Source organism: Bos indicus, chromosome 19 (genome assembly GCF_029378745.1).
Source record: "Bos indicus isolate NIAB-ARS_2022 breed Sahiwal x Tharparkar chromosome 19, NIAB-ARS_B.indTharparkar_mat_pri_1.0, whole genome shotgun sequence".
Taxonomy (NCBI): domain Eukaryota; kingdom Metazoa; phylum Chordata; class Mammalia; order Artiodactyla; family Bovidae; genus Bos; species Bos indicus.
Genome location: NC_091778.1, coordinates 19116109 through 19142485, shown reverse-complemented (window position 1 = coordinate 19142485; position 26377 = coordinate 19116109). Strand labels below are relative to the sequence as shown.

Genomic DNA, 26377 nt, shown 5'->3' with positions numbered 1-26377 from the left:
GGTGGTGGTAAGAGGAGTGGAAGGAGGCACCTTTAGTGTGGGCTGGGGGCTGACTGGGGAACATCACCAGAAATGAATCCCTGAGAGGGCACCTGTCCCAGCCAGCCATTGGCACCCTTGCCAGGCAGAGCCTCTGCTTAAGGGAGACTGCCTCTCCTGGGAGGTCTTTCCTGCAAGCAAACAGCACCAATTTTTTTTCTTTAGAAGATCCCCTACTCCTCTGTCTCTAACTCGATTCCTACTTGCTGTAGTTTCTTTACCTCCCATCTTGCCTGGTCCTACCTTTGTCAGCCTGGTTCCGTGAAGCCAGGACACTGTCCCATAGCTCTGGGTGTGCGGAGGGCAAGGTTTCAGGGTTTGGGGTCCGGGACTCCCCTGATTTCTCCCTACCTGAGCCTACCTGGACCTCCCAGGATCTGGGACCGAAGTGAGGGAAGGGTGGCGGTGGGGGCGGGGATCCTGTCTTCCTAGCGTCCTGCTCCCATTTCACTCCCAGTTAACCCCGACATTGCCAACTTAGTGAGAACCTCGCCCCTGCCACCTTCACGCGTCTGCTGCCTCCAAGTCATGTTAGCCCGGTGGGTCTCGGCAAGTAGACACTGCACCCCGCCATCCCTCACCCCACCCGGTCCCGCACGGAGAGACAAACCTGGGCCGGGGTGGAGGCAGGTGGTGATGGGGCCCGGGCCCGCGCAGCCCCACCCCCGCCAGGGCCATGCAGCCACTTCCCCGCCAAGCCCGCCGCAGCCCTCCTCCTCCCCGGGCCGCGGCGCTCTGACCGACTTGGCCCGGGCGGTGGCGCCCGGGGGTGGCGGGTGGGGGGCGGCGGTCCCGGGAGCAGCCCCGCCCCCGCCTGCGCACCGCCCCCGAGGAGTCCGCGGGGAGGAGGAGACTCGGGCGCAGAGCGGGGGCCGCGGGAAGCGAGGAGGGAGCGCGCGGGTAGCCGCGGGGCCGGGGCCGGCCCAAGGGCGCCCTCGCCTCGGAGCCGGGCGTTGGGGCCGGGGCGGAGGCGGAGGCCGGCGGGGCCGCGGGCGCCGAGAAGTTTGCGGCGGAGGGCCTGGCGTCCCGGGGTCGCGAGGCTGCGGCGCGGGGGCCGGGACCATGGGGGCGGAGGCGGAGGCGGCGCGGCGCGCACAGGCAGCCCAGAGCGGCGGGGCCGCTGCGGCGCAAAGTTAGCCAGGCGCCCCGGGACGAGCCCCGCAGCCGCGCCGGGCCCCGGACGCCGCCCCGGCATGGGCGAACACCCCAGCCCGGGCCCCGCGGTGGCCGCTTGCGCCGAGGCGGAGCGCATCGAGGAGCTGGAACCCGAGGCCGAGGAGCGGCCGCCGGCGGAGGACGTGAGTGCCCCCTCCCCAGCCCCGGCAAACTTTCTGGGGGGTGGGGGCCGCGGTGGGGACCGCTGCCCCCGACTTGCCCCCCGCGGGGTAACTGGGAGGTTTCAAGGTGACGCGGGAGAGCCCCGGATTGGCCGGGTCCCCGCGGGCTGGAGGGGGCGGAGGGAACCGGTCTCCCCGAAACGCGCGCGCGCCATCCCCTGCTCGGGCTCCCGGGGCTTCCCGGCGGAGCGCAGCGCCCGCCGCTGCGCCGGGGACCCGCCGGCCACCAAGCCCCCTCCCCGCGGCTGGTGCAGTGCCCGGGACACGGCGTTTTCCCGCAGAGGCGGCCGCGTCACAGCAGTGGCTCCCCTCCCCTCCCACTCGCGACCTGCGGGCTCTCGGAGCCGGGGAAGGAGCGGGCGCCGCAGAGTCCCCGGAAGCCGGCGGCGCAGACCGCCCTGGCGACCCCTTCTCCGCTCGCTGATGAGCCCCGGCCCGGCACCTGCCCTGTACAAGACCCTGATCGAAATTCTAGCTGGCCCCTGGCCCCGAGCCCGGCTGGAGGACCCACAGGAGGAGTGCCAGGGAGCTTTCGCTCCCAGAGGGGGGCTTAGGAGTCCCAGACCGCGTCGGAGCCAGCGACGATCCCCTGGGTGAGGATAGGGAGGGGCTGCCCCACAGGGCTTCCCTGCCATCTGCTGCTGGAGTCTCCCCACCTCCCTCCGGTCCTGGGAGCCATGGGCAAAGCCGGCACCGGGGAGTCCTGGGAACTGGAGTTTCTTAAGCTTCTCCCTCCCCAGGTTAACCTGCTCCGCAGAGGTGAAAAACTGGGCAGACGCTCTGCCCTGCCCCTGACCTCTCAGTGTGGGGACCGGGAAGTGAAGCCCGCCCCACCCCACCTCCCCCCACCAGCCCCGCCGGTCTACCCAGCCTCCGCGGGGAAGTCTGAATAGGGTTGTTTCCCCTCTGGCTCTTGTGCTTAAACCCCTTCTGTTGCTTCTGGTCCCATCGCTTTGGCTGACTCTTAGGGGCTCCTCACTTAGGCTCAGCCTGCAAAGAGACAGGGGTGGGTTTCAGAGCATGCGGGAATCCCCTCCTCCCAAAGTAGAGGCCAAACCTTAATGTTTATGCCCGGATGTGTTTTCCGGATAGGGGGTCTTTGACCCCCAGCAGGTGGAGACTGCTGCAGCGGGTCTGATGGAATTGCAGGAGATGCATCCGGGCATGCATTCCCAGGCCTGGGAGTAGACACCGAGATAGCTAAGCAGCAGAAGTTATTAGAGGCCCTTGGACAGAATGGCACACTTTTTTCTTTTTTTTTTAAGGAATGTTGAGAATCACCCTTGCTCTGCTCATGTCCCCTCCTGCGTGTCCCAGAATGAGGGATGCTCTCCCTCCCCATTCTGAGTTCTCCCACCTTTGCTAGGTGTAGACTCATTTGGGAAACTCTTCCCAGGGATCCCTGGCCTCGGGTCCCTGAGCCTGGGCCCGCAGCGGGAGGCTAGGTCAGAAACAGCAGGGGGCTGCAGAGGCCTTGGTGATAAGTGTGTTTCTTTCTTTCTCTCCTCTTCCTCCTCTCCTGCATGGCTCCTTCTCTACCAGCACTGGAAAGTCCTGTTTGATCAGGTAGGTGAGCAGTTAAATGCCCCCTCCCTTCCTGCCAGCCCTCCCCGCAGTCTCCCTGCCTGCGTGGGCTTCCCCAGCTCCGCACTCCTGAGACGGTGACGTGGGGGTGGGGGTGTGGCCTAAGGCAGCTCTGGGTCTGAATGGTACTGCTCTCCAGGTTTCAGGAGGAGGTTGGGGGGGCTCCCTTAAGAGATCCTTACCTGCCTCCTCCCAACGCCACTTCACGGGAACCAGCTTTATACCAGGGAGAAATCCGATAATACGCATTGAAAGCCCTGGATGTATGTTCTCTGTGTGCCAAGGAATTGGCCGTTTAGGCTGAGGAGGTGGGGGAAGGGCTTAGGTGAACATCCCCCCCCCCCCCCGCCCTTTTTTTTTTTCTCCCTCCACCGTCACAGATCCACGGCCATCTCTGAGGTCAGATCTCTGCCATCCTTGGTGGGTGACTCAAATATGAGCCCTATTTGAAAGCTGACCACTCTTGATTTTGCCTCAGGGATGGGGGAGCTATAGGGGGAAAACAGGATGTGACTGCAACACCTCAAGTCGAAGTGTGGGCGGTGGAGTTGTAAGTGCCCCATTGGCTTTGGAACAGGGAGACCAACTCTTGGCCTTCAGCAGGGAAATGGTCTTCTTTGCTGGGAACTGCTTTTGCGTGCTGTTGTCTGTTTCCTTCTCCCTCCCTGTTTCACAAGCTGCCCGGGTGTGGGGGAACAGTGAGCATGGTGCCCTGGGCTGAAGATGATTATGCCAGGAAGTGTGTGCGACTTTAAGACACCAGTCTGGTTGGGTCAGAGGGAAGGTGTTGGGTTCCAGAGGCAGATAAAGCTGAAAAAGTAGCCTGCACCAGACCTCATCCTGTTGAATGCAGGGGAAGCCTTTCAAAGTATTTTTGGCAAGTTTGTTACAAGATCCAGGGGTTACCTTGGGAAGATGCTGTGTGAGAGTTGGGTGGAGATGAGAAGCTGGCTAGGAGCCCGCAGCAGTGCATGGGGACAAGCACCGTGACTTGGAAAAGTGGGAAGAGAAAGGAAGAAGGACATGGTGATGGGCGAATTGGAAGATCTTATTAGACTGGAATAGACGAGGTGAACCCCATCTGTTACTTTGAGATTCTAAATGAAGATTTGGGACTTCCCTGGCGGTCCAGTGGCTAGGACTGTGCACTTCCGGTGGAGGGGGCCTGGGTTTGATCCCTGGTTTGGAAATTAGGTCCCACATGCCACAGCTAAGAGGTCCGTGCTGCAACTCAAGATGCTGCAGCTGCAGTGAAGATCGGAGACAGATCCGAATAGATGAGGCAGACCGCGTGTACAACATCGAGCTTCCGAACCTGATAGGAGAAGGAAATGTAAGGGTTCATAAAACTGACAACTTTGATTTCAGACCAGTTCAGTTTGAGTCAGCTAAATGCAGATGCCGAGTGGGACTGAAAACAGAATTCAGGGGACTTCCCTGGCGGGCCAGTGGTTAAGACTTCACCTTCCAGTGTTTGGGGGGAGTGGGTTCTATTCCTGATGAGGGAGCGAAGATCCCACATGCCTCTGGGCCCCCAAAAAATCAAAACATGAAACAGAAGCAACATTGTAACCAATTCAATAAAGACTTTAAAAATGGTCTGCATCAAAAAAATCTTAAAAGAAAAAACATGGAATTCAGCTTGAAAGACAGGGTGGGCCTGGAGTGGAGATTTGCGGGTGTCATCATCTTAACACAAGGCCTGACTGTGATGTGGGGAGCTTCCCACCGCTCCAGTCCCGCTGGGGTAGACCGACTCCCCCTCGGGCTCCTAAGAGCACAGCAGCTGCTGGCCTGATGCCCTGAGGCAGGAGGGAGCCGCCTGCTGCCACCGATGCCACGACCAGCAAGCTGCCAACCCTTCACACCTCCTGCCAGATTTAGAATCGAAACCTAGAACAAAGTGTATCGTTCGTTTTTCCCCTCTGTCTGTGTCTTTCTCATTTGATTAATTTCCTTCCCCAGTCCCTGCCTGTGTGTTTACACTGTGAAACGAACGATTTGGAGGGATGGAGGGAAATTTTTGGGAGGAAGGATTTGGAACTTGAGGGAGCAGAGAAAATGCATGGCACTGGAGAGCAGTGGGTGGTCCACGAAATCCAGTTTTTCCCACTGGAGGGAGATCCCGAGTGTCACAGAGTGCATCCCCCTGCTTCTGGGAAGGCCCACCCAGAAACCATTCTGGACAGACACACTTCTAGGAAAGAAACTCTCCAAGCTTACTCTGGACAGTTTTTTTTCTCTCACTATAAGTTCTGCCTTATGTTTGCTCCCCAGCCCTCATACGGCTTTAGGAGCCCGTTTCTGTTGTCTTCCTTCCTATCAGTGCTTTGTGTTTGAGGAGAGCTGCTTGTGAGCAGGGGGCCCAACCTCTGGCAGATACCCATCCCCCTGCACCTGCTCCCCTCCTTTGTGCAGCTCCCCTTGGACCATCCCCTATAGGGCTGAATGCAGAGCAGGTGTGAGGCTCCATAAATGGTCGTACAACTTCAGAAGGGCCCCAGGAGAGCTGGGGGGGTCTTATCCTCTCTGACTCTTCCTCTGGGCCTACTTGAAGGCAGGATTTGGTGATGGTGAACTTGTTGCACTCAGGAAGGAATATTTGTCTGGGGGTTACAGGCAGCCTCCCTACAATTTCTTACAGGAATAGACCTGATGGATCGACCTGTGCTGAATGGAGTAGGATTCTCCTGACACTTGTCAGAATCCCTGCTGGCTAATGTGGCCCTGGAATTCACCTTTCTGAGGTCATGGGATGGGGAGGCTGGCCCCAGTCAGTCCGCCTTCCTTTCCTGGGTCAAGGGGATACCAGCGATCACCTGGTTTCAAACTGGGATCTGCTGCGACCTTTTCCAGTGTTAGGGGTGGTTTTGGAGCAGTCTCTCTGTGCTCTCTGGTTCTTCAGCGTGTAGAGTGGCTTTGACCCAACATGATGCTGATTGGAGCCAAGGGCTAGAAACCATGACCTTGGCCTTTTGATCCTATATGGACACCCCCTCACCAGAATGCCTTCTGGGTAGTTGGAGGTGAAGAAAACAGGTGACTCCAGCCCCATGGAAATTCACCCAGCTGGTCCCCACTGGCATCCTGGGTGTTCGTCTGGTCTGTTCAAGCAGGAGTGCAACACGCCACCCAGCCTCATCCCTTCCCCTATATTTCCCTGTGGATCCCAGAAGTTATAACGGGTAGGAAGCCTGAAGATCATCACTTCAGCCCCCAGATATTCCAGGTGTTTGTTTCCTGTTTGAACTTCTCACTGAGGAAATGATCTTTTCATTGCCTTGGAATCAGAGTGGTTTTCCTAAATACTGGATCTTAAAGTTTAAATATTAACCTGTTGTTATGGTGTAAAATAATGGTAAAAATGTCTTCTTTTTCTGCAGTTCAGTCTATTGGGCTTTTCCTTCATGATTCCTTATGTTGCTTCAGAGCTGAGACACTTTCCATCCCTCTTCAGATCTCATAAATTGCTTTTGTTGTTCAGTTGCTCAGTTGTGTCTGACTCTTTGCAACTCCATGGACTGCAGCACACCAGGCTCCCCTGTCCTTCACTATCTCCTGGAGATTGCTCAAACTCACATCCGTTGAGTTGGTGATGCCATCCAACCATCTCATCTTCTGTTACCTCCTTCTCTTCCTGCCCTCAATCTTTCCTAGCATCAGGGTCTTTTCCAGTGAGTTGGCTCTTTACATCAGGTGGCCAAAATATTGGAGCTTTACCTTCAGCATCAGTCCTTCCAATGAATATTCAGGGTTGATTTCCTTAAGGATGACTGGTTTGATCTCCTTGCTCTCCAAGGGACTCTCAGAGTTTTCTCCAACACCACATTTTTTTTTTAAATTTATTTATTTATTTTAATTGGAGGCTAATTACTTTACAGTATTGTAGTGGTTTTTGCCATACATTGACATGAATCAGCCATGGGTATACATGTGTTCTTCATCCTGAACCCCCTCCCTCCCCATCCCATCCCTCAGGGTCATCCCAGTGCACCGGCCCTGAGCACCCTGTCTCACGCATCAAACCTGGACTGGCGATCTGTTTCACATATGATAATATACATGTTTTAATGCTATTCTCTCAAATCATCCCACCCTCGCCTTCTCCCACAGAGTCCAAAAGTCTGTTCCTTATATCTCTGTCTCTTTTGCTGTCTCACATATAGGGTCATCATTACTATCTTTCTAAATTTCGTATATATACGTCAATATACTGTATTGGTGTTTTTCTTTCTGACTTACTTCACTCTGTATAATAGGCTCCAGTTTCATCCACCTCATTAGAACTGATTCAAATAACACCACAGTTTGAAAGCATCATTTCTTTGGCACTCAGCCTTCATTATGGTTTAGCTTTCACATCCATACATGACTACTGGAAAAACCATAGCTTTGACTATATGGACCTTTGTCGGCAAAGTGACGTCTCTGCTTTTTAATATGCTGTCTAGGTTTGTCATAGCTTTTCTTCCATGGAGGAAGTGTCTTTTAATTTCATGGCTGCAGTCACCATCTGCAGTGATTTTGGAGCCCAAGAAAATAAAGTCTGTCACTGTTTCCATTTTTCCCCATCTATTTGCCATGGAGTGATGGGCTTGGATACTATGATCTTAGTTTTTTGAATGTTGAGTTTTAAGATAGCTTTTTCACTCTCCTCTTTCACCTTCATTAAGAGGCTCTTTAGTTCCTCTTTGCTTTCTGCCATTCAGTTCAGTTCAATTCAGTCGCTCATTCATGTCCGACTCTTTGCAACCCCATGAATTGCAGCACACCAGGCCTCCCTGTCCATCACCAACTCCCGGAGTTCACTCAAACTCACGTCCATCGAGTCGGTGATATCATCCAGCCATCTCATCCTCTGTTGTCCCCCTCTCCTCCTGCCCCATTAGGATCTCATAATAGGTGCTTCTATTTCCTACTTCTTTTTCTCTGATTAAAAAAAATCCTCTAACCCTTTACTCCCTCCAGATCTAATTCCTATCCAATTATACCAGCATCACTTATTAAGAAAGCCTTCCTTTACATAGTGAGAAATTTTATCATTTGGTAAGTTTTTATTAATATACGTGGTGAGGTTTATTTTTTATTTCTGATCTATTCCCCTGATATTTACAATTTTGTCCAGTTACCCTTTAGTTATTGCTTTACATTTCTTCCATAGGTTTCCTCCAAGCTTCTCTTTTTCAGGTTATGCTTTGATAGTCTCCCAGTCCTTCCTGGACTCCAGGGAGGTACCCTCAAGGACCTAAGGTCAAACAGCAGGTTGTGGCAGACATAGGACTGGAGTCTGCTAACTCATAAAAGGCTTTGGGGTTGGAAAACCATTGCCACATTCACACATCCAAGTGCCTCCAAGATCTCCAAATGTTTAATGAGCAAAACGGTTTGGAGCAGAGTTCTGTTAAGTCAACAGAGCACAATTGCTTTCCAAGCTCAAGCATGTGAGAAGGAAAAGGGAGAAATAGAAGGAAATTGATCATGTTTCCCGTTTTTCCCCTTCCCACTGGGAGCATGCATTTTTCAGTCTCCAAGAAGAGACCCCTAACTTTGCCAATCTCCCAGAAGGGAAGCAGGCAAATCTTGACTCTCCCTCCAAAATTATAAACATGTTACAACCACAGCAGGAGGCTGCTTGGGTGGGCTGCTGGAGAAAACCCTATATGTGGGGCAAATAGTCCTGGGTTCAAGCCCTACTGACTCTGTGATTGGGGTCAAGTGACCTTAGCTCTCTGAGCCTCAATTTCTTTATCTCTAAAATGGACAGGATAATCTTTAAGTCTAGGGATGATTGTGGGAGTTAAATGGAAGTGGAAACTCTCTTAATAATGTCTGATACCCAGTGGATATTGGTTGGTGTTTTTGTTTGTTTGGGTTTTCCTGTTTTGTTTTTGGCTATGCTGAGTAGCATGGGTGATCTTAGTTCCCGGACCAGCGATTGAATCCACGCCCCCTGCAGTGGAAGCATGAAGTCTTAAGCTGTAGTATACCTTTGACAGCTGTTTTTTGATGGGGAATCAGAATTTGCTAGAATAAGCCCAGAGTCATTTCTGAGATCCATTCCTCCATAGGGAAGGTCTCTGCCTCTAGACAACCTCCTTCCCAGCCCCAACTCCTGGAGACAGAGCCACTTGTATGCTCAGAGGAGTTTTCTGCTTGCTTTCCCCAAGTATCTCCTCTACTCAGTCCCCTTGCCCCCAGCCTGGGGTCCTTCCTGAGCCTGACCCTAAAGCCTACCTCATTTACTCTCCTGCTGGCTGGCTTAAGACGATTCTGGGAGCTGAAAAGAGGTACAGATGAGACTGCTGTATGGATTAGTGAGGAGCCGCAGAGAAAACACGTGCCCCAGACTCGGGGGCCTTGGCGGCGCCCCTGGGGACACAGGATTAACCAGCAGAGAGGGGTTGCCTTGCCTGGGCTCTGTGCCTCCAGCCCCTTATCAGGTGGTGTCCAGGTCCCTAGAGTCTGTGGACTCTCCTCCACCACAAAGGCCACTCCCCTCCCCTGCCCCCAGGGACCCCAGCAGTCATGCTGCATTAACACTTTTATGCCTGACTCCCAGAAAGGCACTGGGTAGCAGCTGAGCAGTGAGGCTGAGGGAGCTGAGGTGGTGTGCTGCCCGGCTGCCTGCCTGACACGGAACAGGCACACACATGTGGAAGCGAACAGGTCCAGCTACATCCCTGCCCACGCCGTCTCTGGCTCTGATGTCCTCTCCAGGCGCTGGCCCTGGCTGTGGGCCACCTTGCCCCGGTCGGCCCCTCTGGGGCTGCGGCCACCTCGAGGACCTCGGCTTATCAGGAGGTCGATGGAAGCAGCTTGTCCAGTCTGCTCATTTTGCAAATGAGGAAACAGAAGTCTGTGACCTTAGGAGGTCACTTGGTGCTGGAGTATCAGACTGAGACAAGAGCCCAGCTCTGCTTTCTCTCTGACCTGTGTTTCTGCCGCCGGGCCACGCAGACTTCTGGCCGCTTCCTCAGCACCCCGAGTGACTAAGGGACAGGCGAGGACACGGAGTCTGGCTTGAGTCCCAGTTCTGTTTCTCCTTGCTTGCTACGTGACAAGGGGCCAGCTGGGTGATGTCTCCAAGCCTCAGTTTTCTCATCTGTCAGCTGCCTGCCCTCAGGGCTCTTTCGGGGCCTGATGAGATGCTGGGTGCACAGCATGAGGTGGTGTGTAGTGAGCCCCTGGTAAACACACGTGGTTGTTACTGTGTTACTGGAATTTGAAGAAATTGACACCATTTTCAAAATTACCTCTGGGTAATAGTTCTAGGTCTTGAATCAAAGTGTCCAGATCCCCATGCTGGGGTTCCTTCCAGCTTATCAAGCTGATTTCTTCAGGGCAAGAGCTGGAAAACCATGTTCCCTCTGAACTTTGCACAGAGAGGAGAGAAGTTTTTGGATAGAGACTGCCGGGGGTAGGGGCCGGGGGGATGGACGTCCAAGCGTTTTTCCGTCCTCTCACTGGCTGTGGGAAAGTCTGTGGCGAGAACAAGGCTTCAGGCACCAGGTGATCAGAGCCCAGGGCAGGCCTCCTCTACCCAGGGTTCCCATTTGACAGTTCCTGGTGAGCCTGGGCACAGGGCCCTGGTTTGTGTTACGGAAATGAGCTGATGAGCGTCTCGAGCTGTGGACAACTTGGCCAGCCTTGTTCCACCGGCTTTTTAAATTTATTTTGAAAATGTATTTATTTATGGCTGCACTGGGTCTTCGTTGCTGTGCGCGGGCTTCTCACTGCAGTAGATTCTCTGGTTGCAGAACACGGACTCCAGAGCGGTCTCAGTAGTCGTGGCACATGGGCTTAGTTGCATCTCGGCATGTGGAATCTTCTCAGACCAGGGATCCAATCCATGTCCCCTGTGTTGGCAGGTGGATTCTCAGCCCCTGGACCACCAGGGAAGTCCTCCGCCAGCTTTTTAAGTTTATTTATATCTTCTATTATTTTTTGGCCACGCCACATGGCAGGCAAAATCTTAGTTCCCCAATCAGGGATCAAACCTGAGTGCCCTGCAGTGGAAGCCTGGTCTTAACCCCTGGAGCACCAGGGAAGTTTCCCATCACCTTTTTTAAAAGGACGGTACAGGTTTGAGTTGGAAAGTATTCCTCTGAGAGAGCAAACACTGAGCATCTGCTGTGTGCACACAGGTCATCTCATTTTGCTCTCTTAATAACCCTGGGAGGTGAGTGGTGCAATCCCCTCTTTACAGAGGAGGAAACTGAGGCCTGGGGGTGGGGCCCCAAACAAAAAGCAAATGAGGACCCTCTGCAGAGGGGTTTGTGTGAGTGCACAAGGCTCCTGGGTGGCTTCAGCATCGGGGCTGAGGGCCACAGGAGACGAAGGAGCCTGGTGACCCTGCATCCTGCCCACCCTGCTCCTGGTCAGAGGTCTGCATCCCACTTCCCTCCTCCCTGCATCCAGCGGGACCCGTTGGTAGTTTCCAAGAGAAACAGCAGGAGGAAATGGGTTTAGGCTGAAGCAGGTGGGGTGGGGAAGATGTAAGACCCCCTCCCCACTCGAACCCACTCCCACCTCTCCCTGCCAGCGGCCGCCCTGCCTTTACAGCTGTGACTTGGCCTCAGTCCCCCAGGAGCCGTGACGGCCGGGCCTGGATGAGTCAGCACAGGCGTTCCATCTGCCTCTGGGACCCAAGGGGCCAGCCTGAGTCCCAGCCCCCAGCTGCCCCTCAGGGCCTGTGCACCTCCAAGGCCTTCTTTGGGGAGGGGACTCCTGAAGGGGAGAAGCGGGGTCCTCCAGGAGGCTCTCTTTCAGAGTGGAGATGGGCAGGGCCTGGAGGGAAGAGGTGGCCCCTATGCCTGGGCACCCACCTGACCCCCGTTTCTGCACCCCGGAGGGGGAGTCTGGGAGTTCGTCTTCCCCTCACGGCCCAGGTATTGAGAGAGAGGGCCGGATGGTTTTCTGGAAATAGACCAGCTGCCCAGCAGCTCAGCCTGGATCCAGGCCAAGACATCCCCGGCTTCTCTGCTTGAGGGAATGTGTTCCAGCCTCTTAATCAGCCTGCCAGCCTCAGATCCGGGGGATCAGCTCTTCGACTAATGGGGAGTGATGTTCAGGAGTCTGGCCTAGAGCTTCTGGGAGAAGCCCCTTGGGAGGGATGGAGCCCTGGGCTGGCAGCTGGAAGGACAGAAATAATAAAACTGGGAATTCTAGAATTGTGGAAGGTTCACTCGCCGTCAGATGCCTGGCCAGACCTCAGGGGAGCTGAGCGCCCCTCATGCCTCCAGGTGGGGAGACTGGAGGGCAGAAGAGGTCGGAACCAGGCTTTTAAAAACTGGTCTCTCCTTCCCAGGGAGACTTGAGGTCTTCATAAATCCACTCCTAGCTTCAGCTGCTTTAAAGCAGGCCAGAGAGGTACCCTGTTCTACTCACTGAAGTGCCTCTGGGCAGATCATTCATCTTGGCGTGCCTCAGTTTCCATATCTGTTAAATGGGACTAATCACACTTATACTCTAGGATTGATGTGAGAATAAAAGTGGTCAGAGGAATTCCCTGATTAGGAATGGTTAGTGTGGTTAGGACTTCTCTTTCACTGCCTAGGGCCCAGGTTCAGTCCCTAGTCGGGGAACTAAAATCCCACAAGCTGTGTGGGGCAGCCAGGAAAAAAACAAAACTGTGAAATTATTGTGAAAATATGTATTTCAGGTCTGGGGGAAAAGACAGAGCGGATGGTGTGAGGTGGTTTTCTCTATGGGGCGAATTAGCATCCTCATTTGCAAGGCAGAAGTGCTAGGGAAAGCTGCTACTCCCATAACCTCACCTCCTGACCTCGGCAGCTGCAGGCCTGGACCTAATTTATGGGGCTGTAAATATCCATGAATGGACCAGAGTTCCCTGGTGGGCTGTAGCTGCTGAGTGGGGACAACTCTGCTGAGCCCGAAACCCTAGGGCAGCCTCATTAATTCTGCTTAGCCCAGAAGCCGGGTAATGGTGCAAGGAGCCAGCAGAGGAGCTGTGATAACCCCCTGAGTGGGGAGGGGTGGCTGTCTGCACCTTCCCCTGCCCCAGCATTCACACTATGTGGTCCTTTCCCAGGGATCTTTTTGTCTTGGTAAACAGGGGACAGTGGGGCCGAGATGGAAGCCTTCCTTAGACTCTAGGTCCTAACCTTCTGGGTCTGAGAGGTCTGTACCAGGATGGCTCTCTAGGTGGGGCTTCCTGGGTAATGCTAGTGGTAAAGAACCCTCCTGCCAGTGCAAGAGACATGAGAGATACCTGGGTCAGGAAGATTCCCTGGAGGAGGGCATGGCAACCGTCTCTGGCATTCTTGCCTGGAGAATCCCATGGACAGAGGAGCCTGGATCACACATATAAATGAGCCATCCAGTAGGCGTGTTCCTTCCTCTTTCTCCTGTGCCTTGCTGCTGCTGAAGCTTGGCTGGGCTCTCGGGCCTGCGGCAGGGAGGGAAGTGGCGCCGCTGTCCTGGGTGCTGAGCAGGCAGATCTCAGCTCAGCAGCTCATTAGGCCCATCACTTCCTCCTCTTTCTCTCCCAGGGTTTGGTACCCTCCTCAGCCCTCTGCCTGGGGCCAGGATCTGGGAGATTTCTAACTTTGCTGGAGGACACCGGACAACTGCCTCAAGGGCCTGCCATTCATGAGGTGGGGGTCAAAGGCTGGTTTGAAACCACGGACAAAGGGGCCTGGTTTCAAAGAAGGGAAAAGCACCTCTATTATGGATTCATGCATTTCCCCCAAAATTTGTTGCATGGAGTGTTGCTGTGAAAAAATATTATGATCAAAGATCCAATAAGTTTAGAAAATGCTGGGCTGAACAATTCAGACAGGTTTCTCCACTTTATAAGACCTTGAAGAACTGTTTATATGGTTTTATGCATCATGCCCTTCCAAAAGGGTTTCCCATAATTTTTTAATTTTATTTTTTGGCCACCTTGCCTGGCATGTGGCCTCTTCGTTCCCTGTGTGTGTGCGTGCCAAGTGGCTTCAGTCGTGTCCGACTCTTTACGACACTATGGACCGTAGCCTGCTAGGCTCCTCTGTCCATGGGATTCTCCAGGCAAGAATACTGGAGTGGGGTGCTGTGCCCTCCTCCAGGGATCTTCCCAACCCAGGAATCAGCCTGCGTCTCTTCCATCTCCTGCCTTGGCAGGCAAGTTCTTTACCACTAGCGCCACCTGGGAAGCCCCTTAGTTCCCTTACTGGAGCAAACCTGTGCCCCCCACCTTGAAAGCATGGACCATTGGACCATTAACCATTGGACTGCCAGGGAAGTCCCAAGCGTTTCCCAAATTTGCAGGACCACAACACCCTTATTACATGCACCACCTTGGGCCTGGTGCTTCATGAAACACACACTGGGAAGCACTGAGTCAGTTATATTTCAAATGCCAGAACAGGGCAGAGAAAAACAAGGAAGAGCAAAGCTGCACCAGCTAGCCCCCATGGAGGAACACTGAACTATTTCCATTTTGATCACTGACTTGCTCTGTGACCTTGAACTAGTTCCTTTTGCCCTCTGCACCTGTTTCCCTGTCCGTAATACAAGCATGATACCCGACACATAGTTGATCCTTGGCAAGTACTTGTTGAATGAATGGATGAGAAGACTGAGTTGGGGTCTCTCAAACCCTTCAGGATGCCACAGCATCTGAAACTGGGAGACTGTAGGCTCTGGCCCCTCCACCTGGATGTGAGTCCACCTGCCCAGTTACCAGCTCTTCAAACCTGGGCAGCTCTGTGCTGGATGCCTCGTCTTTCTCCCGTATAAAATAGCACCTCCCTCATAGGACTGTTGTAAGGTTTAAATGGGGGGATCATTTAGTGTCCACCCTGGGACTGTTTTGAGAGTGAAAGGGGGCACTGTTAATAAACATGCTGAGGGACTTCCCTGGGGGTCCAGTGGTTAAGAATCCACCTGCCAATGCAGGGGATGCAGGTTTGATCACTGGCCATGGAACTAAGATCCCACAGGCCTTGGGGCAACTAAGCCGGTGTGCAGCCCTACAACTGGGGAGCCAGCAGACAGCAGTGAGGTTCCCACGTGCCACAACGAAGATGGGACGCAGCCAGATGAATAAGCTGGAATAAACAAATAAATCATCCTGTCATCTCCAGTTCCTGCTCACCCAGTTCCTTCTGAAACATGCTGAGACGATAGGTGTAAACCAGGACTGTCACAGACAAACCAGGACGTAGGGTGACCTGAGGTTTCCACGAGGTAGCGCCTGATGCTTGGCTGCTAAGTTGCTTCAGTTGTGTCCGACTCTGTGTGACCCCATAGATGACAGCCCACCAGGCTCCCCCGTCCCTGGGATTCTCCAGGCAAGAACACTGAAGCGGGTTTCCATTTCCTTCTCCAGAGCATGCAAGTGAAAAGTGAAAGTGAAGTTGCTCAGTCCTGTCTTGACTCTGAGCGACCCCATGGACTGCAACCTACCAGGCTCCTCCGTCCATGGGATTTTCCAGGCAAGAGTACTGGAGTGGGGTGCCATCGCCTTCTCCTGATACTTGGCAGGCACTGCATATGCAGCTACTATTGCATCTCTGTTCAATCAGGGAGCCCTCAGGAGACCAACAGAGAAAACAACTCAGGAACGTCCCTGGTGGTCCAGTAGTGAAGACTCCAAGTTCCCGAGGCAGAGGGCATGGGTTTGATCCCTGGCTGGGGAACTAAGATCCCTCAAGCTGCACAGTGCAACTAATAAAAAGAAACAAAAAACTGGAAACAAACAAACTCAGATGGGACCTCTCTGGCTGAGGAGGCAGAGGGGGCTGTTCAGCAAACCCTTCCCCACCTCTCTGGGCCTCAGAGGTCCCCCCAACTCCTAGAACTCTGCAGAGCAGCTTGAAAACCACTGAGGTTCCTTTTCAGCTCCCGTGGACCGTGAGATAACAATCTCCTGATCTGCTGCCTGTCTCCCCAGTGTCACCAGGTCCCTCGTGCAACACAGACCTCAAGCCCCACCCCTCCACCCCTGCCCCTACCATGTAGCTGCCTCATCCTGAGTCCAAATTTCCCATCAGCCCTTTGACCGAGCAAGGATGCAGAACTGAAGATCAGCCGCTCCACGCACTGTATGGGTCGTGAATTTCTCTTTCCCCGGCCATCATCTGCATACGATGTGTTTATGTGTGCAGGGCTGGGGACAGACCCCCTTACTTCCATCCAAGAGGGGAGAGTTCCTCCCACATGATGGATAGAGAAATCCAGGCAGTGTGGCTAATGCTCTGCCCAAGATGGCACAGCAGCTAAGGGTGGGGTTCTTTCCAGAACTCTTCCCCAGCTCCTCGCCCCAGAGGAGGGGAGGAGCCCTCAGAGAGAATGTGGTGGGTCCTTTCCACAGTCGGCTTCCACAGTGGCTGAGATGATAAAGAATCGGCCCACAATGTGGGAGACGCAGGTTCAATCCTGGGTCAGGAAGATCCCCTATGGCAACCCACTCCAGTATTCTTGCCTGGAAAATTCCATGGACAGAGGAACCTGGAGGGCTACAGCCCATGGGGTCGCAAAGAGTCGGACAGGACTGAACTGCTAACACTTTGCACAGCTGAGGTTGTAAGTAAGCCAGGAGGGGGCCCAGGGCGGGAGACAGGGATATATATGTACAAACGGCCGAGCATGCGTGGGGCCCCAGGCAGGGGAGAAACCGGCAACCCAGAGGATTAAGGGGCCAGGGGGCTGGGCATTCTGGGATTAAGCGCCCACCACCCCAGTCTCGCAGCTCTTTTCAAGGTCCAGGCAGGTGGGCGGGGGCTGCTGGAGGATCACTCCTCATTCTGTGTTTTCCTCTCTTTCTGCCCCAGCAGCCCCCACACAGGCTGAATGTGGGTTTGGCTTCCCCTTCACCCACCTCCACAGTCGGGCCTATCCAGGAGGCAGCTGCGAGGGTGCTCCTGGCTTCTGACTCCCAGGGGGCCCTCTGCCTGGGGCCTGTTCACAGCCCCGCCACCCTCAGACCAGCCCCAGTCAGGCTGTCTCCAACCCACCCAGCCTGGACCTCACCCTGAGAGCGCCCCACCCAAAGTGGATGAATCTGGGCTTGGAGCACCCAGGACCTGCAGTTTCGGGGCCTTCGGTACATTGCGTGTGTGCTCAGTCACTCTGTCGTGTCTGACTCTTTCGTGACCGCATGGACCGTAGCCCCTCACGCTCCTCTGTCCATGGGATTTCCCAGAATTTGAATGAGGCAAGAATACTGGAGTGGGTTGCCATTTCCTCCTCCAGGGGATCTTCCCAACCCCCGGTTTGAACCTGCCTCTCCTGCATTGGCAGGCTGATTCTTTACCACTGAGCCACCAGGGAGCCCCATTCGGTACATTATTGATGAGGAAATGAAATTGCATTCGTTTGTTGGGGTGTTTGTTTTTGGCCATGCGTTCTGTGGGCTCTTAGTTTCCCGTTCAGGAATCCCCGCCCCTTGCATTGGCTGCGCGGAGTCATATTCACTGGACCACCGAGGAAGTCCCAGAAACTACATGTATAGGGTTTGTCTCTCCCAAAGCTCCAAACCACTGTGCTCGTATGATCCTGTCCCCATCGCTGCCCTTGAGGAGGCCCAGGGTGGGAGTCGTGTCCAGGAGGGTCGGCCAAGCCTCCGTAACACGGCTGCTCTCCCTTCCTTTGAATGAGGCAAGTGGAACTGGACACTGAGTCCGGACGACCCTGGACCCTGGAGAGCCCAGCCCTGCGTTTGCTTCAGCCCACTGCACCCTGCGGAGAGGCTCGCTCTGCTTGATAAGTGAGGCCGAGGCAATTATGGGTCGAGATCATTACCCGAAATTACACAAACTGCTCCATGGCCGAGGCAAGAATGGGATTCTGCCTTGTTCGTTGCAGCCTTCTTTAGAAGCTCTCAGCATCCTCCCGGGCAGTGGTGCCTACCTCTCTCCACCTTCTGCATGAGTCCTCTCTCTGTGTGTGTTTCTGTCTCCCCCTCCCTCGCTCCCTTTGTTCCCTGGCTCCCCCTGCCCCATCCATGCCCTCTGTCAGCCTGTGCTCTTGCCCTCTTCCGAGGTGTCAGGGGTGGTGGTTGGAAGGTGTCCTGTGTCCATTCCTGTGGGGCTCAGGCAGCTGGCCCCCTCCCTTCCTCTGCCTCCCCCCAGTCACCCTCCTTCATCCCTGAGGCCTCATTATTAGGGTAGCCATGACCTCGCATTGTCTGGCCTGTCTGGCCCTGGCATGAAAGGTAGAGTTTTGGCAGAGAAGGGGAAGCTCGGCCAGCTTCCAGCTCCTTCTCTGTAACATGCTGGGGGCAGACACGGCGGGGCGGGGTTGGGAGCTGGGGCAGGAGCCCCAGGGCAGCCCCTGTCACTAGGGCAACAGCAGGGAGCCCTGGGTTGTGGGGGGGGGGGGGGGAGGAGACCAGGGGAGCAGGTGGTTCTTTGTCTGGAGCCGGAATGAAGGAGAGGGGCCCTTGCCTGATCCCAGCCCCTTCACCCCATCCCTCGGGAGAGCCTTGGATGGGCCCCCCGGGGAGGGATTATCTTCCCCCCACCCCAGGCTGATGCAGGAGACGCTCCCTGTGGTGCTCACCAGGGGAGGGGCGGGGAAGGGTGAATGTTTCCAGGATTCAGGGCTGCTTCTGAACACCCCCTACTTGGAACCCACCCCCCCCCCGCCCCCCGCCCAACCCCCATCAGCCCACCCAGGACGAGGGTCACAGGGAACCAGGCAGGGCCAGGCTGGTGAGTCCCTGTTGCCGGAGGGGTAGGGGCCCAGGCAGAGCGGGAGACCCCCACCCAGCTGCTGCCGCTGCCACTTGGTCACCACAGGCATCATTTCCCGTCTGAGCTGTAAGGAGATCAGAGCTGTTGCTGTGTGAGCGCTTTCCTGCTTTAAAAATCTGTTTAGAGTGGACCCTGGAGGCTCCTGGAGCCCCTCCTTTCCGGGCTTTGCGCTCACCTCTTTGATGCTTACATTTGGCTTCTGAGCAGCAGAGCAGGCTCTGAAGGCTGACGGGCAGCGGCAGCCGGTGGTGATGGTAGGGCCGGGCTGTTCGGGCCTGGAATTCTGGGGTCTTTGGCTCCGTGGCTCGCAGGCCTGTCACTTAACCTCTCTGCGCTCATCTTCCTGAGTCTTCACTTCCTCATCTGTGAGACTGAAACCATGTAACTCGGACTGGGACTCGAACCCATGTCCCAGGACTTGAACCCACGTCCCTGGACTCAAACCGACCCAGGCTTTTAACTGAGATCGCACACCTGGTTTCAGGACTTAATGAAGCTCAGGCTCTTGATGTCTCATCACAGAAAGAATTCAGTGAGAGACCAGCTGATAGGTAAGAAGTGGATTTATTTAGAGAAAAACACAGTCCACAGAGTGTGGGCCATCTCAGAAGGCGAGAGTGGCATCGAAATGGGGTGGGGTTACTTTTTATGGGCTAGCTAATTTCACAGGCTAATGCGTGGGAGGATTAGTCCAGCTATTTGGGGGAAGGGGTGGAGATTTCCAGGAACTGGGCCACTGTCCGCTTTTCAGTCTTTGATAGTCAGCCTTGGAGCTGTCATGGTGCCTGTGGGTGTGTGACTTAGCTTGCTGATGTGTTACAGTGAGTATATACTGAGGCCCAAGGTCTAGTGGACGTCGACTCATCGGCCACCTCGCGGTCATTTAGTTCTAATAAGTTTATGTCATGTCGTTTGGCTATGTCGTTTGGCTATGTCGTTCTCTTAAAGGCTGTGCCCTGCCCCCTTCCCTCTGGTTTCAATATGAAGATAATTATATGACATACTCGTAAGGTTGTGGTAGGAGGTTAAATAAGTCATATATATGAGGTGCTTGGAATGGTATTTAGCCCCATAAAAACACTCAGCAAATAGTAGGTGTTTTTGCTCCTAGAGGTCTTTCTGGAGCAGGGTGGAGGTGAATTTCCTGCAATACTCCTTGTTGGGACCCAAAGAAGTGTCATTCCTGAAATCTGTTTTTTTGGGTGGAGGGTGGGGAACAAGTGCAGACTTTTCAATAGGCCTCCTTCGAGATGTCCCCTCTCACTGAGTTCTGGGGAGGATTGAAGGAGTCATATCTCCTGGGCTGTCTTAGAGAGGCTGCACACAGAATCAACCTTTCCAAAAATAGTCTTCACTGACCTTATCCAGGAAAGGCAGAAAAGTGGGCTTGATTTTCCCGGCTCCCTGTCGTGCACATGCAGATGTCCGAAATGTCTGTTCGCTCATTTTTTAAATGCCTTTTTAAAAAATATATATATTTTATTTATTTGGCTCTGCTGGGTCTAAGTTGCATTCTGTGGGTTCTTTAGTTGCAGCCTGTAGCATCTAGTTCCCTGGTCAGGGATTGAACCTGGGGCCCCCTGTATTGGGAGCACAGTCTTAGCCACTGGACCAGCAGTGAAGTTCCTATTTGCCTGTTAAAATCGAAGCAGCCCGCAGAAGCATCTCCAAGTGCAGTGAGTTCATGTGGGGAGGCAGTTTGTGATCAGGAACTGCTCTGGGTGTCTGTAAAGCCAGTTAGTGTGCGCTGACTGGGGACACTGGGTGCGTTCTGTGGGGAAAGAGATGGGGCAGTGAAAGGGGGACCTGAAGGTCACGGGCCTCTTTGGGGGAAATGAATAAGCCCCTTTTCTTTTCCTTTTCTTCTCTTTTGGCCACTCTGAGTGGCACGCGGGATATTAGTTCCCCTACCAGGGATTGAAGCTGCAACCCCTGCAGTGTAAGCACAGAGTCTTAAACCACTGGTCTGCCAGGGAGGTCCCAGTCCCTTTTCTAATGGAACCCCTGAGCCGTTCCTTGGAAAATGACTGCCCATCTTTTCACCCAAACATCCACTTATTCACCCAACAGATCTTCAGTGGGTGTCAAACTATGCCAGCCTCTGTGCTGAGCCCCAGGGATAAGTTGTGATGCCAACCTTCAAGGAACCAGTGTCCAGAGAGGAGTTGAAAATAGATAGTGGGGTGGAGGCTGGAGGGCTGTTGGAGATTCCAGGGAAGCAGATCGTGTGTTGGGGGAAGGCTGGCTGGACATGGGACATCTGAGGAGTTGGAAGGGTGAATCCGAGTCTCCCAGGGAGATGAGGGGCCAAAGGGCAGCAACCAGACGTTCAGAGCACGGGGTCTTTGGGGAGCCTTGTGTGTAGGGTGTGGGGTGCATGTGGCCTGGGCATGGGAGAGGGGCTGGCAGGCTGTGTTCCCCACTGCCCGGGGCCTCTTGCCTTCACCCACTCAGCCCCTCCAGCCCAGGGTCCAGATTTCTTCCTCCACTCATCACCTTTTCATTCCCACTTCCCACTTGTCCTGGGTCAGAAGTAGGGCAGAGAGTCACCTCTCTGAGCCTCCATTCCCCTTTTCTGTGCACCAGCTGGTTGGATTGGGCGATCTCAGAGGTCTCCAGGGCCTTCTAGGGTTGTTCATGGTTGTCTGCCCTATTTGGATGTTTCCCCTGGGGGCCTTGGGAGCAGTCCAGATGCCGTCTGGTCCTCTGTCAGCAGAGGGCTGAGGATGAAAGCCACAAGTGGTGGCAGTGATGGAGCGCCTGGGGCCTGCAGGTGGAGGGACGGAGCCCCACTGACCCCGCTGCTGTGTGTGCTTCTCCCTCAGTTTGACCCTGGAAACACAGGCTTCATCAGTACAGGCAAGTTCCGGAGCCTCCTGGACAGCCACAGTTCCAAGCTGGACCCGCACAAGAGGGAGGTACTCCTGGCTCTCGCCGACAGCCATGCCAACGGGCAGATATGCTATCAGGATTTTGTCAACCTGGTGAGCACTCTGGGTCCCTCACCACTGGGAGTGGCCTGTTTGGGGGCGTGGCTTAGAGGGCCCTTTTGGATAATTAATTACTGGGATTGGTGCGTCTTCATCATTGAAAAACTCCAGGACTATGGCAGCAGCAAAGTGGCTGCAGCTGTTCCAGCCCTCACACCCTCAGACCTCACCCCAAAGGAGAGGAGCTCTTTTTATGGGAGCTCCCACCTGAGGCCTGGGATTTCCTTCCTTCCATTGGCCTAGATTGGGTCAGTGGGATGTGCTGATTGACTCAAACTGATCAGTGCCCACCCTGGGGGCTCAGAGGAGAGTCACTTCCATAGAAATGAAGGGCCGGAAGTGGGAAGTCATGGTTGGCAGGAGAAGAGCTGGGGAGTGGATGTTGGGAGGATCGGGCCAGGCCTTTCAGGAGCAATGGGGCATGTGGGTGAAGGCTGAAGCTCTTCAGACCTGCTGGCAGTGGTCCTGGGTGATCGGAGGGGCTGGAGACAGGAGGCCCACGCATCCTGCTCGGTGGTCTGGTGTCTTGGAGTCAGGACATCCTCCTTACTGGGTACTGCTGTGATGTTTCGGGGCTACAGTGGCAGGACTGGAATGGGGTTCAGTGGGGTTGAGCAGGAAGCAACCCACCGTGGGTGAATGGGATGTGAGCAGAAGCCGCATGAACTAGCGGGATGAACACAAGGCTGGGAGATTCCACGCGGTTCCCTCTTGGTGGAATGGAAGAGTCGCCTCTCTTCTCGTCGCCCATTAACTAAATGACTGGTGTGAACAGTCAGTTCTTGAACATCCAGGCTCCTGGAATTCACAGGCGTCAGTGATGGGGGAGCCAGGACTTGCCATCGTGCCAAGTCCGTTCTCTGATGCGAAGGCTTTGGTGGTGTTTTAATTGCCTCTTAACTGAGGACCTGCCTTCATCCAGAGATTAACAGATGGCAGTGAGCAGCTGTGAGGCTTTTAGGGATGAAGTAATCTGCTGTTCAGATTGGACCCAGGGAGCAGACCTTTTAGAGGGTGGGAGGCAGAGCTCAATTAAGCAGGGAAGTTGGGATTCACGGGATGGGTCATGGAGGTGAGTTGTGTGGCTGGGAACCCAGCAGCGCCAGCAAAGATCAGGCCACAGGTTCGAGCTCGTGGCTCCTCCACAGCCCCAGCACTAGCATGTTTGACGCGTGCTCTGCTCAGCCCGGGGCAGAGCGAGGGCATGGCAGAGCCAGTGAGTGGCTTCTGTCCAGCTGGGGGTTCAGGAAATCTGCGTGAATTCGCAACAGCAGGTTGCTTGTTGCCATCAAGATTTCTCTGTTCAAGTTCTGAGCTGGAGTGGCCAACCAGAGCCTGGATTCCTGTGAACAAGGCTGCCCTGGAGGGCGGGACTAAGAAGGGGCTCACGGGGAGGGAGGATCTGGGAAGGGCAGAGAGCTCGGGGGCTGGAGTCAGGCGGACCTGGGTCCTGCTTAATGCGCTGCCTTTGCCACTCAGTGGGAAAGATTCTCTGAGCCCATGTGTAAAATGAAGCCAAAGTACACCTTCTTCAGAGTGGTGGTGGTGTTTAGTCACTAAGTCACGTCCGACTCTTTGCGACTTCATGGACTGTAGCCCGCCAGGCTTCTCTGTCCATGGGATTCCCCAGGCAAGAATACTGGAGTGGGTTGCCATTTCCTTCTCTGGTTGATCTTCTTGACTCAGGGGTCAAACCTGTATCTCCTGCATTGGCAGGCACGCTCTTTACCACCGAGCCACCTGGGAAGCCTCTTCAGGATGGTGGCAAGGATTAAATAAGATGAAATGTTTGAAAGTTTTTGTTGCCTCTTAATGTTCTTCCAGGTTAACTCCTCGGCATCTTTTGTGAGCCTTTTCCCACGCCCACCCAGGCAGAATGAACTAACCTTATCCTGAGCCCTCCAGTGCTTTGCGCAAGCCTCTCTTCTAACACAGACCACATTGCATTACAGCTGAGTGGTCAGGGTTGTCATGTATGGGTCTACAGGTTGTGGACTGTATAAGGATGCCAGGCAGAGAGACGAATGACTGAAATCTGCCCTGGGCTTTGTTCAGCAAGGCCTGGAAAGGGTGCATCCACCTGGAAGAAGAGGCTTCCTTATCTAACTGGCATGAAAGCACCATATGGGCCAGCATAGGCCCCAGAGTCAGGCAGATCTGAATCTGAATCCTGACTCCATGATTTACTAACTATGGGTCCTTGAGAAAATTACTTTCCAAGGAAAATTACTCTCCAAGCTCCCATCTCCACCTTTATATCACGGGGATAACACAGTGCACCAGGTAACAAAGGAGACATCATCTTTTGCTGCTGATTACACCTCTGTCTCTCCTATAAGCTCCGTGAGGCTGGAGACCATGGCCGCTGCTGTGCCTAGCACAGTTCTAGGCACATCAGGGCAAAGGTCAATGGTGAGTGTGTGTGTGCGCACACGCACTGCTTCTCCCATACTCATGCTGAGCGCCTCCCCCCATGAGTCTTGCAACTGTGTGTTTGTGAGTGCATGTACACACCTCGAGATTGGGGGAGAGGATGGCTATACACTAATCGGATCACATGATCTTGTCTTGGGCTTGCAGCGAATGCAGAGCCCTAAGCCCTGCCTAAATTTATAGAGCTGCCAAGCCACTGAGAACCAGGCCCAAGCTTTGCAGGCATGGAGGGGATGGGAATAAGGAATCATTGGAAGGGGTTCATCCGGGAAGGCCTGCTAGAGGGGGAAGGCTTCAGCCAGATTTTGCAGGTGTGTGCAGAACCCAGGAGAGGGGATGGGAACTGCTGATGGAGACTCATTCGTCCTGGCCTGGTCTGAACCCAGATCTTCCCCAGCTCTCTGCCCCCAACAGGGCTTCAAACCCCTATGCCTTTATCCGGCTGGCTCCCCTTTGCATCCCTGTCTGGACTCCTGCCTTCGGGTTTAGCCTGATGTCCACTTCTGGGCCCGCAGTCCCAGAAATGCATTGATAATCCTTACTCAGTGACCGTGGGGCAGCCCCTGGGCAGCACTGTGGACTCTGGTTGGGAGAGCTGTGTCTCTAGAATATTTCCCTGTATGGAGGGTCTAGAGTGTGGTCGGGGAGAGTGTGTGGGAGGTAGCAGAGGCCTCTGGAGGCTGAAAATCAGCAGGTCTGCCTCTGGGAGTCAGGTTGCCAGAGCTCTGTGGGGGAGAGGCCCAGCCTGGGGTCCTCGAGTATCACAGTTCCCTTGGGGTCCTTCAGGACTGATGACCTTCCACAAGCACAGCTTTGGGTTCTGGCTCTAGGGGCCAGGGATGCAGACTCCTACTTGTCCTGTAGTTCTCACTCATGCCACCTCCTCCCAGGAAGTCCTCCATGACCACCTTGGGACCAGGTTGGGTCTCCCTCCTGTGTGCTTCCCACAGCAGGCTTCACTGTGAACCATGATTGCTGGTTACTTAGGTGGCTCAGACAGTAAAGAATCTGCCTGCAGTGCAGGAGATCTGGGTTCCATCCCTGGTTGGGAAGATCCCCTGGAGAAGGGAATGGCTACCTACTCCAGTATTTTTGCCTGGAGAATTCCATGGACAGAGGAACCTGGTGGGTTCCAGTTCATGCAGTCCCAAAAAGTTGGACACGACTGAGTGACTAACACCTTCACACTTTCTTCACTTTCACTTATCGGCCTTCGACACCTCTGTATTCCAGTGTCTGGCAACACCTGATGCTTAATAGTTGCTCAGGAAATTGTGAGGGATGACAGGCTGGTGGGTGGGAGGAGATATCGTGGATATGAATCCAGGCTCTGGAGCCTTGCTGGGTTTGGACTTGATGGATTCTTAGAACTCTACGCTTTGGGCTCGTCATCTGGTGGGATGGGGATATTCATGGTCTTTATCTAGCAGGTAGACTAGATGCATCAAATGAGCTGAGCTGTGATGTGCTTAGAACAGCCCCTGACACAGAAGAGCTTGGTGAATATTGCTTGTTAACTTACATTTAACTCCTTGCAAACTATTACAGAAGAAAGAGGAAGGTGGCCTCAGGCCTGGGTGGTCTAAGGAACTGGCTGGCTGGGAAATGGGATGGGGCTCCCCTGAGACCCCGGTTCTGACCCCCTCCCCTCCCCTGTTCCCATGTAGATGAGCAACAAGCGGTCCAACAGTTTTCGCCAGGCCATCCTGCAGGGGAACCGCAGGCTCTGCAGCAAGGCCCTGCTGGAGGAGAAGGGGCTGAACCTCTCCCAGCGACTCATCCGTCACGTGGCCTACGAGACCCTGCCCCGGGAAATTGACCGGAAGTGGTACTACGACAGTTATACCTGCTGCCCCCCGCCCTGGTTCATGATCACGGTCACACTGCTAGAGGCAAGGATGGGGGTGGCGAAGGGGCTGCTGGAGGGTCAAAAAGATATAATTTTTTTTTTCCCTGCACCGTGTGACATGTGGGATCTTAGTTCCCCAGCCAGGGATTGAACCCACACCCCATGCAGTGGAAGCATAGAATCCTAGCAATTGGAACCACCAGGGAAGTTGCAGGAGGATATCTGAGATCACAAGGGGAGGGGCAGCACCTTCACCACCGAAAGGTGATGGTTGAGGATCAAATAGCAGTTGTCACGGCAGGTTAGGCCCTGGTACAGGGCATGCAGGTGTTGTTATAACCCCTCGGCCACAGAGGTATTACAAAGATCATGACTTGAAGTCACATGCACTGCAGCAAAACTCCTGTATGACCCTCCCCCCCGCCCAAATCAATGGCAACACGA

General features: G+C 54.4%; 1 protein-coding gene across 2 annotated transcripts in view; it reads left to right on the top strand.

Annotated features, from left to right (window-relative positions):
* The first annotated feature begins 926 nt into the window (after nt 1-926).
* The window catches only part of RHBDL3 (rhomboid like 3), a 55524-nt gene continuing 30073 nt past the window's right edge, over nt 927-26377 (top strand). The window contains exons 1-4 of one of the 2 annotated variants that reach the window (XM_070772701.1): nt 927-1337; nt 2919-2942; nt 21487-21645; nt 25752-25976. In XM_070772701.1, coding sequence (XP_070628802.1) covers nt 1233-1337; nt 2919-2942; nt 21487-21645; nt 25752-25976 — 513 coding nt within the window. In that variant the 5' untranslated portion in view covers nt 927-1232. The remainder of the gene's footprint in view (nt 1338-2918; nt 2943-21486; nt 21646-25751; nt 25977-26377) is intronic. The other variant, XM_070772702.1, reaches the window with a different exon arrangement.